We start from the raw sequence: 12,500 nt of genomic DNA, 5'->3' as shown, positions 1-12,500 counted from the left end.
GACATGGACGCGGACGCAGTCTTGGAGACGGAACGGTTCGGATGGGAATGGGAATGGAGGATCCGTACCCCAAGACCTGTGATGTTGTTGTCGTTGTTGTTGTAGTGGGCGGGGGGGCAAGGAAAAGAGAGTGCAGCCCAGAACTGAACTCATTGGCAATGGGTCTCTGCTAAAGTAACCAAAAGTTACGGGTTACATGGACATAGGAGGTGCACTACTTTAGAAAAAGGATGGGAAATGGTTCGATTATAAGCTAGGGGAATCCTAATTAAATCTTGGAGTCAATTTTACACATTTTGCAATAATTATAAATACTTAAAATGTTGCATTATGTATTTATAAAAAAAAAATAAAGAATAGGTAACTCAAAATATATGATATAAAATAGGATTAGGTATAGTTATTAAATTTATATTATTTAAAAACAAATATCTCTGCCCTCCTTCTGGAAAAATTAAAACAATATATATAAATATTATAATTATATATTATTTATAGGACTTTAATAGTATTTATGTACATATTCTACCCTTTTATAATTTTAAGAAAATATTCTGTTTATTGTATAAAATTATTTAGCTGATAAAATGATAGAATAAATCTACGAATTCGTTATATTCTTTTCGGTTTTGTAGGTCGTCAGTCACTAATTTTTTAATTCATTTAATTATTTCTTTATGGTGTGCTAATAACTATTTTCAAACCAACTCATGTGGCTACAATTTTTAAATTCTGTTTGAACATTACACATCTCCCATAGAACTTCTAAAAATGTCTACTAAGAATGTTATATCTAAATTTTCTGGAGTTAACCAATGACTACTCCAAAATATTGCTTCACCTCCTGCCAGCTTGGTATTCCTTGTCTTAGCCCATGACTTCGTAGGTCACTCTAAATTCCCCTTGGCCTGGCCAACATTCCATAGGTAAATTTGCATCTTGCGCCGCGTCTGTCATTTCATTTCACGAAAAGTACACACACTTACACAAACACAAATGTACCGCCGGCAGCAACAACAAAAGGCCACAGGTGGAGGTGGAGGACTCCAGGGGGGGGCTGGATCCAGGCAAAGGGAGTCGGGAGCCGGGAGACGTCGCCACTGGCGGCCGCCTGAACCCAACCGAACCCAAGCGATGCTGATGGTCGTCGCCGCCGCAAGGATGCGAGGAATAGGAAGCGGCTCGGATAGTTCGGTGGCTCGCAGCCGCTGTAGAAGATGAGGAGGAGGAGGAGGAGGAGAAGGAAGAGAAGATGCCGGCGGTTGTGGTGGTGGTGGTGGTGGCGGTGGTGCAGCCGGAGCGATGCCGATGCCGCCACCTTAATTTATTTCATCTCATGCAATAATTTTTGTGGTTAACAAGTTTTGGCGGCATCGTTAGCGTCTTCACACGCTTCGCGGGATATCAACACCATTTATTGCCGTTTTGGTATTTTTCGCAGAGTCCCAAGCTCCTCTTCTTCTTCTGTCTTGTGCCCTCAGACCCCTCGGATCCCCCTTCCGGCCCTGCGCCACTGCTTTTCATTTTGCACACTGTGCTGTTGGTGTTGCTTTTATTTAGCTCGGACTGAGAGCGATTTTATTGCTTGATTTTTGCGGTTTATCTGCTCGCTCTCATATAAAAATCGATTGGATTCCCGTGAAATTGATAAGTCAAGTCAACGCCGCGGTTCCTTCTTCTGCATCCTCATCCTCATCCGAGCCCGACTTTCTGCCATCCTGGTTGTCGTAAATTATGCGCCTCGACTAGTTTTCTACATTAAAAGGCAGACGCCAGCGCCACAGATTTGCCACCGATCTCCCGATCTCGATCCCAGCCCGATCCCTATCCCGATCCCATAGCGAGATGCCCGGTAGTGTTAAAATATTCGACCACCTAGGGTCCCATGGAATTTATTTAGCCCCAGCGCCCAGTCCGGCACATTTCTGCCGCTTTTTATTAACTTGGGGCATGTCATCAGCTCGCTGCTTCTCAGGTCTTCTTGGTTTTCCCCCTTTTTTTTTTGTTGTATTTTTTGTCGCCTAATTGAAATATTAGTCGAGGATTTCACCCGGTGAGTCACGGGGCATGTGCTCGAGTTAGAGTTAGGCCCGGAGATGGATCTATGCGGTTGCTGCGGCTGGGAGTTGGAGTTCGGTCAGGAGTGTAGGGAGTCGGTAGTCGGAGTCTGCCACTCTTTATTTATAGCCCATCCATCGCCTCAGTCGCGCGGTGGTGACTCGTGTGGCTCGAGACGTTTTTGGTTATTTTTGCCACATCGCCGTTGTCTGGAGCAGGCGACTCTGGAAGTGGAAATGGGAGAGGGAAATCTATTCTATTTAATGAACGAATGGAAAATGCCCTGCTTGAAAGGGGATTTCTGAAGCTTTTGTGGGTATAAGATGAATTTGAAATTCTCAGAACAGCAATATTTTAGAGAATAGTTTAAGTTTTAAATAAGATCAGATAAATAGATAAACGAAATAATTAATACAACATTTAACTAAATAGAAAACTGACCTTAAATAGTGACATTTTATTTTGATATTTATTTTTCTTTTTCACATTTTTCCTTTACCTCTTCAAGTAGCTCCAGTAAGGGTATTTGGTGGCCCATTTCAAGACCCATTTCCGCACTTGGCGGGACTAATTACATGGAGCATATTTTTAGGCCCAGACACGACGCTGATTATCTGCAATTCACGTGTCGCTGTCTCGGTTTCTGTTTCTGTTTCTGTTTCTGCTCGGGGATCCGTTCCGAAAGCGCTTTCTGTCTGCTGCTCTGCCAGAGACTCTTCTGCTTGAGTTTGCCAAACAAAAAGTTTGCCAAAAAATGTCAAACGTCAGACAGGCAGGGTTTATTATCAGAAGGCCGCCGACTGGGTTCCCGATGAGCTGTCACCGTGGCTGTCGCCTCCCCCTAGAAAAAGTGGACACGCGCTCGAATTTTTTGGATTTTTGCATCACCGCCGTTCATTGTCCTCTCTGGATCAAAGCACTGCCTTTTAGGCGCATATGACTCACCTGGCAGGTTTTCCCAAACGAAACCCCTTTGCAGTGGCACGTCATAGGCCAGATAAGCCAAATAGTCCAATATTTGTCCAGTTTGTTTGGTGTTTGCCTTTGCCAAGGGGCATTCTCTGTGGCTACACTCCACTTGAGGAAGTGCCAGCACATCGGCTGGATGTATTGATGTGGGGAAAGCTAGACTGAGACGGAGCCGGAACACCTTTTTGGCTAATTAGACGGCCAGTCAACACTCGCTGGCCGAGCGAAGTGAAATTAAATAAATATAATCATTAATTTATTTTGTGCCCCTGCGCACAACCCTCGACTTCACGTTCACCACAAATCATCAAAAGTCATTTAGCAAACATTTGAAGTTGAAAAATAGCCTTCAACTTGCTTCAATGCACTTGAAGAGAATCAACCGCAGAGGCAGATGGACGGGGTTAGGGCTCTGTGACTCCGTGAGCCTCCGTGAGAGACCCTGGGAAGGAAGGGGAACCTCCACTCTGGCCGGGAACTGGCGGCAACTTTTTACGGAAGCGGCTCAGGTATATGGAAGAGCCAAACCAAAGAGTCACGTCACGCGTGGGTGCCCCCCACACAGAGCGAGAAAAAAAATAAAAAAAATGAAAACAACAACAAAAACCATATAAAATAAAAGACACACGGACAGACGGGGCAGTTCCAAGTCACAAGTCTCTGGGCGTACTTAGCGCTGTTGAATAATTTCCACAACCACGAAACCCAATTGAAATTAGAGCCCAGTCACAGAGCCCAGTTTCAGGCGGAGATGGCCACATGTCGCCGCTCGCCGCTTGCCGGTTGCCAGTTGCCGGTCGCTTTGCTACCACCAACAACCTGCCCCGATCCGGTGTAAGCCAAGTGCATTTTCATTTCCATTTCCTCGCCTTTTTGTACCCTCTTTTTGAAGAGGGCCAAGGGTATATTAGTGAGCTATTAAGAAGCAATGCTTACTGAACATAACAGGAACTTTTCTACTCTTTTGGATATTTTAAAAGGTTTTTTTAGTATTCAAGCAACAGATTGTCAATTGTTTTCAATAAATTATATATATTTTGATATATAAATAATGGTATTTACGTGGTTCTAAAGATAATCTATGCTAATAGGATATCAAAATATCATAAATACAGCTACTTGTATCTTATATTTTTACTCTGAAACTCCTTATCCAGGGCATCCTTCAGTCGTGCCCATAGATAACCCTCTATATGTTGCTCTCTGTCTGCTTGATACTCATAATGCGGAAGATTGCACCAAGTTCAGCTCGTTCCTTTCCTTTCCGTTCCGTTCTGTCTCATGTTGTTTATCTCTCCGGTCGGATCTTGAGGTTTCTGCGTTCTGTACTTTGGCTGGCGAGTTTTTAACACAATTTAGCGGCGGTGGCGGCGTCTCTCACTCGGTGGAGGGATGGATATATAGCACATACATAGGCTGACTGGTGGGGGACAGCCGGGTGAGATCGGCGGTTCAGAGTGCGATGGCTATAACGGCTTTGTCTTCGGTTACCCATTCGGTTGTTGTTGCCATGCTGCCCCTGTTGCATGTGGGCATTCAACACCGCGAACAACAAGTGCAGCGGCTAAACAAATTCGAATCTCATTTACTTTCATTGTAATTACCACACCGCAAGGAAAAAGAGATAGGAAGCCCTGGAAGCTCGACCCTATCGCTGATAGTAATCAAGAAATCAAAAAATCTAGCAATCTAACAATTAAACAGTTGCTTTATCAAATCAATTATTTGTTTAACTGACCGATTACAAAGATATACATATCTTTATTACCTTAATCATGACGTTGTTGCTAGCGCCTAGGCTTTAATCAGAACGGAAACTGAACCTTTATTTGAATGGAATTTTGCACTTGAACTTGGTTTAATACTTGTTCTGGTATTAGCTGTAATCAGTTACAAATCCGGTTTAAATTATATTGTAAATAAGGAATTTATACTAAGCCAAAGTTTTTATTCAAAGACTTTCATATTTATTTTATATTTGGAGTTAACCCGTGGATCTTTATACATATTAACAAGGTCATAATTAACTTTAAAAATTGTTTAAAACGTTTTGAAATATATTTAGCTAATGTTTTTGGTTATTTTTTAACTTTAAGATAAGTATTTCTTTTAAGCAAAAGGTTTGCAAAATTATCCCCCCAACCAAAAACAAACAATTTTCCTATTTCAACACAAACTCATGACAGCGGTTGGCGACCTTTGAAAGCAATTGTTATTACTTGACCACTACCTATTAGAGTTTAAAATTAATTCTCAGCCTTTAGCGTAATTTGATTAAACGTATCCATTCTAATTGTCCAAGGCTTGGGGTCTATTTAGTGAGTGTGCTCCCTGACAACTCGTTGGGAATTCAGTTTGAATTGTTTTCCTTCGGTTTGTTTTCCCAACTCTATGGCCATGGACCTCCCCCATGGATGACATATAGTCGACATTGGATGTTTGCGCCTGCGCGCATTTTGAAATTGCTTTTTTTCGTTTTGGAAAATTGTCCGTGTTCCTCGTGTTTGTTATTGTTGTGGGCTTGGCTTGCTATTCTTATGGCCGTTGTTGTTATTCCGTGTGTATTTGGGTATTTTGGTATTTGAGTATTTGTTGATGATACAATGACGCTGCGCTTGGCAGCTGTTGTCTGTCGTCAGTTGGGTTTTCGGGGCGAGGAGGGAAGCCGGGTTCGTGGGAGGGGAATGGGATCCATGGATTCTGCAGCTTGTTCCTCACGCTCACTTCCTGCACTTCCGCACAATGCCGCCCGATTGTTGGAGCGAAGTCCCTCCTTTTTTGCAGCTTTCCAAATATGTGCTTCGAGTATATATATTCTACCTGCCCTGTTGTCGCGGCGACGACAGGTGCCCTGCTTTATTTCCGCTTCCGGAGCATCTTTATGGCAGGAAAACCAACTGTGGGTGAGGTGGTAATCGATATGAATTGGCCTGGTTCACTGGCACTATCACATTTTTCGAACTCTGATCTATTTTTGCCAGCTCGTTATCAGCCAGCCCCCCGAGAGTTTCGGTTAGTGGGGTAAGTACCTGCTTTTTTTTTGTGTTTCAGTTAGACTTGAAAAGTGGTAACAACAACCTAGAGCAAGTTGGCCCAGCTCCGTCACAAGTGGCCGACTTTGAACCCTTCTTTGCTTCTGGTTTTTCTTACAATTGTCGCACTTGTCACTACTCTTTCCCCTTCGTCAGCTCCTCTCCCCCGGGCTCTTTGCCCTCTTGATAATTTTTTTTTATATTTTTCTCTTCTTTTCGTTGTTGTTTTTGTTGCTTTTGTTATTTTGTCAGCTTCTTTTATTGTTATGCGCAGTGCGTAGAACAAGTGGAAGCTTTGTCAACAGCGGGGAGTAGAAAAAAAAACGTTAAGTTTACACGACTGACTCCCAACCGCCGAGCGGAATCACCTGTTTGTTGTTGTTTGCGGACTTGACATTTGACAATAAAGCAAATAATCATGGGAAAAAAGCTGAGACTCCCGAAGAACTGCGTCTCATCGCCCCAGCTTATGGATGAGGAAATATTACAAAGGCGGGGCGACGAAGGGAGGCGGGATACCAGGTCCCCCAGTCGTAGAACACAAAGCTAAATGGGTATTATTGAGATATATTAAGGGGCTTAAATTCTATAAGAGATCGAGTGATATAGAACTTGACTTGTATTTTAAAAAATTGGGGAAAAGTTTATTGATATTCTTGTATTCTTATTTAAGAAATATTACTAAATAATTTGGATTTATTTCGTATTGAAACATTATTTTAGACAGTACATATGTACATATATAAGACGAATCCCAAAGGTGGAGAATTTTAAGGTTAATATATTCTGTTTATTGTTTTATAAAAATTATTTTACCTTATTGGTTGTTAGGATATGCATTATTTAGAATGTGTAATACTTATATAGTAAGAAAACTATTCTTAAATATGTTTTAGAATATTTCTAATATGTACAAATTAATAATTAAAGAAACATTAAGTGTTTTGAGCCCCCATAAGCCTGCATTATTATTAAATTATTGAGCAAAAATGATTGAATAAATTAAATTAATTCATTGATATTCGAAATTGTCTTTTTTATGACATCTTCCGCAGTGAGTCATCAAACCTGGTTATCCTTCCTGTTTTGCTTATGAACAACTGTTATCAGAGACTGGAAAGCTCTTTCAGTAGCCTATCAGAAACTCGTCGATTATGAGTAACATATCGGAAAATCACAGCGAAAGCCAATCACAATCGTATTCCTATCTATATTTATTTATTGGATAGATAGTGCTGTCGCTGGAAGCCTATAAAAATGATAGTTCGATCGGTTCTATTGATTAGTTCAGTTGTACTTTTAAAGTGGAACGAAAGTGTTGCAAAATTATTTGACTATTTAAAGTGTAAAGAAGTGAACATGTTTTTAAATTGTAAAAAAACCCATATTTATTTGGAAGCTAAAATTGCTAAAAGGTAAGGATATATAATGGTTCTTCAAAAGTGATAGATTGAGAGAGAAAGAGTTCTTTAATATATATTTAAAAAATAATTCAGCTTAAATATTTAAAAGACATTTGTAAAATACAAACCATTTGTAACTTCTTGGATAAATCCCAAGCTGGCTTTTATTAAAAGATGTTTATAACAAGAAAAATTACTAAATAAATAAATAAATACATAACACATAAAATAAATAAATGAATTAAAATCAATAAATAACTATAAGGATATCTCGAATCCTGACCGCAAATCGCTTCGGTATAATTAATAAAACGTAAACAAATTGTTTCACTCGCAATTTTTAAGAGAAAACTCGGGAGGGCTGAGAAAATGGTTTTGAGAAAAACTTCCAATGCGAGCAAATAGAGAGAACACGAAGTGAATCGAGGCAGAGCCGAACTCTCTCTCTTACCAAATCATTTTACTTAAATTTAACATTCTACATGAGAATTCCACCCCAAGCTTAACATTTCCATACAAATTTGACACCGTCGTTCTGTAAACGTGTAAAATTTGTTTTGACATATGTTAAAACGTTTACTTACGAACGTTTACTCTTGCTGGATAATAATTATATAAATACTAATTATAAATGGGAACTAAAAAATATAAAAAAAATGTAAGGATTTAAAGAAAATTTAAAATGATTTTTTAAAATTAAATTAAATAGTATTTCATCCGGAAATAAAGAGGAATAACACTTTGAATTGCGCGGCATAGCAGAGAGGCAGTCTCTGCCGTGGTGAGTGGTGGTGAGGTATTCAGTATTCGTATTCGTATTCAGTCAGTTGGGTTTGTTCAGTACTCAGTCAGGTTTAGTTCAGTTTAGGTAGCGAATCGGAGACGTTCTGTGCTGCGCGTTGATATAAAATGGACAAAACTGCGTCTGTCCCGACCGATTTAATATTTTATACTTAAAATACAAAAAAACACACAAAAAATTATTTTTTAAAATTCGGCTCAGCCGTGAAATTCGGTTTAAACGGAAAATAAATAAATAAATAAATAGCCAAAAATTACCAGTGTTCAGAGACACAATCGGAGGGCGTTGAAAAATAAGAGATCGCCCCAGACCAGTGAGAGATCAGTGAAGATTCAGTCAGTGAAATTGTTTCGAATATTTTGGAAAATATTGAATAAAAAGCAAAAGATAATAGCGAATTTCATCAGCTGGAGTAACAGTAATAACCAATCGAAGAAGTGACGTTAAACCCACCGAGCAAATCGAACCAATTCGAATCCATCGATCGATCGATCGCGATCCGTGTGAAAGGACTTTCGATTTCGTTCGCGGGCGTGCGAAAAGAAAAGCGAAAAAGCGCCGGAGTAATTGTGAGTTAAAACTTTGCGGAAAAACAACAACAATACAGCAGCCGGAGCAGCAGCATCGTTATCATCATCATCATCATCGGCATCGGCAGCAGCAGCAGCAGCAGCATCCTGAAGAAGCAACAACTTCTGTCTGCACCGCGCAGATATATAAAACAAAAACGATCGCGCGTGCTATAGTGTGTGTGTGCCTCCAATATACACGTAATATATAATACACGATATATAGTATATATCTAGAGCCGACTGTTGCGACGACTTTTCTATATAAAATACACGCACACCGTGGCAGATGTGCGCATACATATATATCTAGCCAAAGTAGAAGATATATATATATATATGAGATATATATACGCGGCGCACTCTGCTCTGTTTTTTCTTTTATAATTACTTTTGTCTAAAATTAGAAGACGTGTGTGCTGCGTGTGTGTGTACCGTGGCCGTGTCCGTGTGTCCGTATCCGAGAGATACGTGTGAGTGTCCGTGTCTGCTATATCGCTATATCGCACATCATCATCACCATCATCATCGTCATCAGAGATCAGAGACGATCCGTAGTATCCGCGGTGTGTGAGTGAGTGAGTGTGTGCCAGAAAACACTCGTACTCGTCGTCGCCAGTGAATCAGACTACGGCTGCGACTACGACTACGACTACGGCTATATAGTCGGCAGATCGCGTATACGGCCAGGCCAGACAAACATTATCGTATATCTCTGCCTGGCGAGGATTACAATTACAACAGCAGCGGCAGCAGCAGCAGCAGCAGCAGCAGCAGCAAAGGCGGCAACAACACGCACCCGACCGATCGTCAGCCGAGGCTAGAGCCGATTCCGAGTCCGCATCCGAAGATTCCCGAGAGCACGGAAAAGCAAACCGAACCGAACCGAACGAAAGATCGCGCGCGCGTGAAAAACGTCGCGAAAGAAAAACGCTCCGGAAAAAGTGGGGGAAGAAAAATCAAACGCCACGCGACCTTAGGCCCGTCCGAATTTTCTTTTGGGGCGTGCAGCGGGGCGTGGTCGTGCGTGAAACGCAGCGAATTTAGTGAAAGATAACAACAAAGATGAGTCACCACCAAGAGCAGCAACAGCAGCAGAAGCTACAACAGCCATTGCAGCAGCAGCCAGAGTGTTAAAATCAATTAATGCTAGACATACAGTGCGCGAAAATAGACCTCTTTCTCTCTCGATCCCTGCTGTCGCTCAAAATGCTACGAAACTATCGAAAGTATTTGCAGGATAAACGAAAATACGACAAGGCACAACGACGTGGCAGCGACTACGATATTTGTCACCATTAAACCAATAAAGGACAACCCAGCAGCAGCAATACGCAGCAGCAACACGCAGCAGCAGCAGCAGCAGCGGCAACCATTACTCGTAGAACCGAGAGATTTTGTAAATAAAGTCGGGGCAATAGCAGCAACAACTTTGGAGGACGCCATGTATGCGCAACATTTGCGCAAATGGAGTCTGAAAACAAAAAAGCAACGAATGCCATTGATATTGCTAATTATCAGCTACATGTTGCTACTGATCACAGGTGTGTCGGCCGCTGCGACGGCGGTGCAGCAGCAGCGGCAGCTACCAGCAGCGCGATTATTATGGGAAGGCAGTGCCGAAGAAAGCAGCTACTATATACCACTGAGTTCGGATAATGATGGCGGTAGCATCAGCGGTAGCAGCAGCAGCAGCAGCAGTGAAAGCGGTAGCAACATCGACAGCAACAGCAACAATATCTTAAGTAGGCTGCTCAGCCGCACCAGCAATAGTCTTAGTAGCCGTAGCAATCTTAAGTTAGAGCCAGCCACAGTATTCGATGCCGGCAGCAGTGCAGCCAATCAGCAGCAACAGCAGCAACAGGAGCCACTTCAGCAACATGTTGCTGCCGTGCCACAGAAAAAAGTTCCAAATACGTTAATCATTAGTCAAATATATAATAATTTATTATACAATGGCCTGCCCAGCGAGGCGGCGCCGGCGACAAGCAGTAAGATGCGTCGTCACATACAGCCCGCGCAGCTACCAGCTCCTGTTAGCAGCTTCTCGCATCCTGCGAGCAACTACAGCCGGCGAGCGCTGCAGAGATACTACATCGAGTCCTTCGAAATCCCGGAGGAGCAGCAGGAACAGATTGAGCGCAATCCTGAGCAGGCAGCGCGCAGCCGGCGGGATGGGCAGAACCAGCGTCGCCCCAATGGCCACCGGAAGGAGCTGCAGGCGGAGAAGCGGGAGAATCGCCGTCTAAGGCAGCAGCAAAGGAAGGAGCAGCGCCCGAACAGGCACCAGGAGCCACAGCGACGGAAGCACCAGCGAAAGCACCGGGGTCGCCAGCGATCGGATCGCTACTGCTCGGCCCGGGATCCTGCTCAGCTGGCCTATGCGGCGCCCACCGTCTTTAAGGGCGTCTTCAAGTCGATGTCCGCCGACCGGCGGCTCAACTTCTCGGCCTCGATGAAGGTCGTGGAGGTGTACAAGCAGCAGCGAGGCCTCCAGCTGCCGACGCTCGTCAGGCTGCAGTTCACCGTGCGCAACAATAGCGGCGAATGCGACATCTACAGGGAGAAGCTGCGTCCGCGTGGAGTGCTCCGCTCCGGCAATGATCTGCAGCAGGCCACCAGTATAGAGTACGTGGTCTTTGCCCAGCAGACGAACCCGGGCAACTTCACCATTCTCGGCCAGCCCATGCGGGCCTCGCACTCGGTGATGGAAGCGGTCAAAACGGCTGTGAGCGACAATTATGGTGAGTGGATTTCAATTTTTACAACTTTGAAAGGGTTTCCAAGGGATAATTAATGGGAAATTTAAAGGTAATTATAAAAGGATATATCTTTGGGCTTAGAGTTTAATAATTAAAATATTAAGGGATTCCAAAATAATGCTTTAATTCTTAACTAGAGCATATGATCTCATGGGATTAATAACTTAAAATATTATTAAGGGATAAATAATGATTTACTTCTTTATAAGAGAAGATTGGTTGATCTCAAATCTTACTATATCTGAATTGCCGGAAACTAACATGGAAGCTGTAAACCATTGCATTTAATTGTTGGTTGTAAATGGAAAATAGTAAGAGAGGAAAACATACAAGATATAGTAGACTTTAGTGGAATAACTTAAGAGTTTCCCAGCCGTAGCTTTGGTCCAATTTTCTCTTATATAATTTGTTCGATCATTGAACCTATTTATCAGCTTTCGAGAAAACCAAGAAATATGTTTTGTTTTTAGTTAGTGAAAATCTCCCTAACTAAGCACCCTTTCTCTGAACATATCTCTCCCCCCAAACCTTTCTTTCGCTCTTTTCTTTTTCAGTTGCAGCAGCAGCTGCCTCTTTCTCCGAGCTCCTCTGGCTCTTTCTCTGGTTGTTGTTTAATGAAATTTAACTGGCTTTTTTTTTTTGTGCAGCTGAATTTCTTATTTGCCAACTTCACGCTCTGCTAATATTCACCAGACCGAAATAATTTTATGCAATACACTCGCACAAACACACATGCAAACGTTGCGCATGCGCCTGTGCAATTTGTTGTTGCTGCTGCTGCAAGTCTAGGCCCGGTCTCTCTCGAATTCGAATTCTTCCCGCTGGATTCTTCGTGTGCCCTCCTCAATTTGGTTGTTGCCGAGGCAACTACAAAAATGCTCACATCTAGAATTTATTATTGCCGC

The 12,500-nt window shown here is 42.4% G+C and overlaps 1 protein-coding gene across 3 annotated transcripts in view; it reads left to right on the top strand.

The window, feature by feature from the left end:
• The first annotated feature begins 7,204 nt into the window (after window positions 1–7,204).
• The window catches only part of vn (membrane-bound neuregulin protein vein), a 38,294-nt gene continuing 32,998 nt past the window's right edge, over window positions 7,205–12,500 (top strand). For 2 of the 3 annotated variants that reach the window (XM_041775230.2, XM_017180622.3), the window contains exons 1-2: window positions 7,205–7,474; window positions 10,064–11,577. In XM_041775230.2, coding sequence (XP_041631164.2) covers window positions 7,317–7,474; window positions 10,064–11,577 — 1,672 coding nt within the window. In that variant the 5' untranslated portion in view covers window positions 7,205–7,316. The remainder of the gene's footprint in view (window positions 7,475–10,063; window positions 11,578–12,500) is intronic. The other variant, XM_017180621.3, reaches the window with a different exon arrangement.

This window comes from Drosophila kikkawai, chromosome 3L (assembly GCF_030179895.1).
Source record: "Drosophila kikkawai strain 14028-0561.14 chromosome 3L, DkikHiC1v2, whole genome shotgun sequence".
Taxonomy (NCBI): domain Eukaryota; kingdom Metazoa; phylum Arthropoda; class Insecta; order Diptera; family Drosophilidae; genus Drosophila; species Drosophila kikkawai.
Note: the sequence above shows the minus strand (reverse complement) of the source record. Positions and strands in the feature narration are given on the sequence as shown.